At 38.6% G+C, this 4,038-nt stretch overlaps 1 protein-coding gene across 1 annotated transcript in view; it reads left to right on the top strand.

Moving 5' to 3' along the window:
- The window catches only part of PRELID2 (PRELI domain containing 2), a 70,115-nt gene extending 69,184 nt beyond the window's left edge, over positions 1 to 931 (top strand). Inside the window, exon 6 of the mRNA XM_018561659.1 lies at positions 839 to 931. Coding sequence (XP_018417161.1) covers positions 839 to 895 — 57 coding nt within the window. The 3' untranslated portion in view covers positions 896 to 931. The remainder of the gene's footprint in view (positions 1 to 838) is intronic.
- The last annotated feature ends 3,107 nt before the right edge of the window (positions 932 to 4,038 follow it).

Below are 4,038 nucleotides of genomic sequence, written 5' to 3'. Positions count from 1 at the left end.
CCCCTGCCCCCCCCAGAGGTCTTCACTCCTCCAGTGGTGGGCTGATCTTGCATATTGAAGAGTCATTATGTGACACTGCTGTCTGCAGCATTCTCCTGTTAGCTGGGGGTGGAGGGCAGAGCCTGGGCACTGGAGACCTAGAGCAAGTGAGATAAATGATGCATTGAATTTGGAAGAGGAGTGGTGGCTGAGATTTCAAATGCAATTATGGTGAGGGTTGGTGGCTGAGAGCTGGAGCAGTAAGTCTACAGCAGGGGACAGTGCCCCAGGTCAGATGAGCAGAAAACACAGAGCTGTTCTTGGGTTTTTTTTTCTTTATAGAGCTGCCAGGGACTGAACATTTTTAATCTTTGCCCAAACTGGAGTTAGGCTTTAAACTAAATTTGGTTCTATGAAATGTCCTTATAATATGGACCTATATTATTCGAATAACCATTTTCTGGGAAGTTCTACTGCAAGGCTATGGATCACTAGCCTAAGTTAAATATCTTTTTGGTTTTTAGGTTGCACTCATTTTTTAAATGTCCCCCAGACAGTTTGTGCAGTACAAAAACCTAAGAAGGTGAAGTTCAGCAGTTCATTAATCAAGAACTATAACCTCAGCTAAAGGACACACGACATAAAGGTGGCCATACACTGTACAACCATCGCAAGACCTTAGTCTTGCGATAGTTGTAAAGTGATTAAAAAAACGTACGATCTGCCCTGGTAAAGATTATATGAGAATTTAGTGATTGGATTTAGATCTACTTTTAGGATTTACTAGAGAATGTATTCTAATCCAGTGACCGGTGAGACTATTTAAGAACATGCATTTATTATTGTGCTTTCATTACAGAGTATTTCCATCATGGAGACGATTCTGCAAGAACGATATGGTTGCCCTTTCTCTTAGCGTTGGTCTGTTAGAGTCTTGTGGAATTACATAATGAGTAGAAAATCTTATGGGCTTTTTTCTATGGTATTTTATAAAGGCTTACATATGTTTTCATTGCCAGAAAGAAATTATCTCAGATTTATTGACTCTATCACCTCTAACTTCACAACTGCTATTTAGAAATTCACCTGTAAGGACTTCAGAGTGCAACAGAAATTCACTTACACTAGCCATTGGAGAAAATCGGTAAACAAATGGGCGGAGAAGTGCAATGACCAGGTTCTATCCAGGGATTAAAGACTGCCATGTTTTTCCACACGGTTTCTACCACTGTGACTGTATTGTGTCTTTACAAGAGAAACCTCATACTAGTACTGTTTGACTGTTCACATTCCATGATGAGTGATGTAAATTTAGAGAAAGAGGCCTGTTCTTTAGCCGAATAAACAGAGCACTTTAAAGGACAGCTTTTATCTTTGGTGAAGTTGTCCTTTTTAATTAATGCCCCCACAACACTACAGACAGCCTCATCCTATATTTACCTTTGTCTCTTTTCCAGAGATCTTTCCTCGGACAAGGTCCCAGCATTTGCTTGGAGTACAGCTTAACCATAGGAATGAATGGGGCCACATTGTGCATGTGGAGTATGAAGCAAGGACCTTGTTGGAAGATGTATCTCTGAAACAGGGACAAGTAAAGTATACAATTCAGCTGCCTGTAGTCTGCATTGTGGAGACATTTATTAAACAGCAACTTCACCAAAGGTGAAGTTGTCCTTTAAATATAACAGTACTTTCAGTGCAGAGTTTGTAGCAAGTAAACCTAGACTGTGCAAAAATGATATGCAGTGTTTGGAAGCTGTTACATGACATGTTTGCATAACAAATACCAGCTGCAATACCATACATTATTTTCCTGTTCTATGACGAACACTGGCATTATTTGATCTCACTGTTGGTTATAGGGAAATGTGGTAGTAATGTCATGCAATTCTTCAGTCAACTGGAAGTTGAAAAATGTATTTGATTTTCTCTATTCTTGAAGGCTTTTTCAAAGGCAACACTCCTCCGACACATGCATTGCAGCGCACTACAATGCACAGTAACTTGGTGCATTGCCAGCTCATGGCCCTAAAAAAATCTGAATGGACCCTAATAGCACTTCTTGTCTGGATACACAACAGTATTTCCTGAAGTCCAACTGACCTCCCATTTTTTTTTTTAATTTTTACCATTGTACAAATGATATGATGAATGTGTACACAGTCTGTTTTTTTTTATTCTCTCTCTCTCTAATTCTTTATGAATTTACATTTTTGAAGGAAGCTCAAGCATTTTAGCATTGAATATACAGTATATGGTAATGGTTAGATCAGCCTTTCTCAACCTTTTTAACCTTAAAGTTGAAATTAAGTGTACACATGTAATACCCCCCACACCCCCCATCCTGATCATCATGAAATTAAACTTTCTCAATCAAGTCATTTTATTTTTCAATAAATACTTTTCTTTTGAGACTCTGTGATGTCCTTACTGATTCTGGCTGCTGCTCTTTTCTCAGAGTTTGGTTGAAGAGACCGGCAGGTCACAGCACCCTTTTTCAAATTATTTTCGAAAGCATTTTATGAGAGAACACGTCCACAGGATCCCTTTTAGATGTGCCTGCTACTCCCTGCAGGCCACTGAGTACTTTATCTGTGCAGTCTGCTGATTGGGTGACTGGTTGCAGGCAAGTCTAAAGGAATGCTGGGGATATGTTCTTTCACATAAAGCTTGACAAGAAAATGATTGATGGCAGAGAAAACTAATAGCTGTACAGATCAGGGGAAGAAGTAATTGATGGAGGTAGTTTAGAAAGGAAATGAAGGTGCAACCAAGATAGCTGCTGAACCCTAAAAGGGCTATATTGTGGAGAAGCAGGTTTCCAGGGAATTGAGCGTATTCAGTGTCAACACAGGAGAGGATTTGTTACAAGTGTGTGGGGAAAAAAGGTAAGGTTGGAGGTTCGCTTTAAAATAGCATGACCAGTAAGTTGATGATATAAGAATAAATCAAAGAATAAGGAATGTGGTGTTCCTAGCACATTTGACACCCAGCACTACTGTATATGACAAAATTGACAATCAAAGCTAGACTGGAAGAAGGACCCATTTACTTTGGTTGTCATTAAGAGAAGGGCCCCATGGTGATCAGGGGGAAGAATGTACCTCAAATTGATGGTCAATGGGATGAATGCTCTTTATATTATTGTTCAGTAGGAAAAATGCCAGCCTTAGGACTTGTTCACAAGAAGTCTGTTGATCTGAGGGTTTTCTGCATACCACCACACATGTATGGTATAGAACAGTGAACATAGGAAAAAGCAATTGTTTTTATCCTAATTTTTCACGCCATACATGTGTAGGAGTATTAAGAAAAATGCACCTCAATGGACATGGTGTGAACAAGACCTTACAGATAGCCAAAAAGGTCATTCGTTAGTGGTAACTGATATCCGAGAGACAGAAGTTGCTGATGAAATTTCAAAATTACCTTATTTTATTCTTAAAATGGTAAATTTTTCTCATTTTAAACATTAGATATGTTTTTTTTATTGTGAATAAAATATGGGTTTATAAGATTTGGAGATCATTGCATTCTGTTTTTATAAAGATTTTAAACAGGGTCCCAACCTTTTTTTAAAACCAACTGCGTGTAATTGCCTTTTTCAGGAGAAGCAGGGTTTAATTCATTTTGGCCCTTCAAGAACTGGGTGTTTTTTTAAGTTGTCACCCAGCCTTCTGGAGAGAAATTTGAGATATGCCAGGAAAACATGCCCCAAACCATAACACTGCCCTCAGCAGCTTGAAGGGTTGTACGCATGCATGTGGGGTGCATGCTTTCATGCTGTTCCCGCCAAATTCTCTGAATGTGTACACAGTCTGTTTTTTTTTATTCTCTCTCTCTCTAATTCTTTATGAATTTACATTTTTGAAGGAAGCTCAAGCATTTTAGCATTGAATATACAGTATATGGTAATGGTTAGATCAGCCTTTCTCAACCTTTTTAACCTTAAAGTTGAAATTAAGTGTACACATGTAATACCCCCCACACCCCCCATCCTGATCATCATGAAATTAAACTTTCTCAATCAAGTCATTTTATTTTTCAATAAATACTTTT

Source organism: Nanorana parkeri, unplaced genomic scaffold, assembly GCF_000935625.1.
Source record: "Nanorana parkeri isolate BGI_ZX_2015 unplaced genomic scaffold, ASM93562v1 scaffold536, whole genome shotgun sequence".
NCBI classification, from domain to species: domain Eukaryota; kingdom Metazoa; phylum Chordata; class Amphibia; order Anura; family Dicroglossidae; genus Nanorana; species Nanorana parkeri.
The sequence above is the reverse complement of the archived record's forward strand: the minus strand, read 5'-3'. Positions and strand labels throughout refer to the sequence as shown.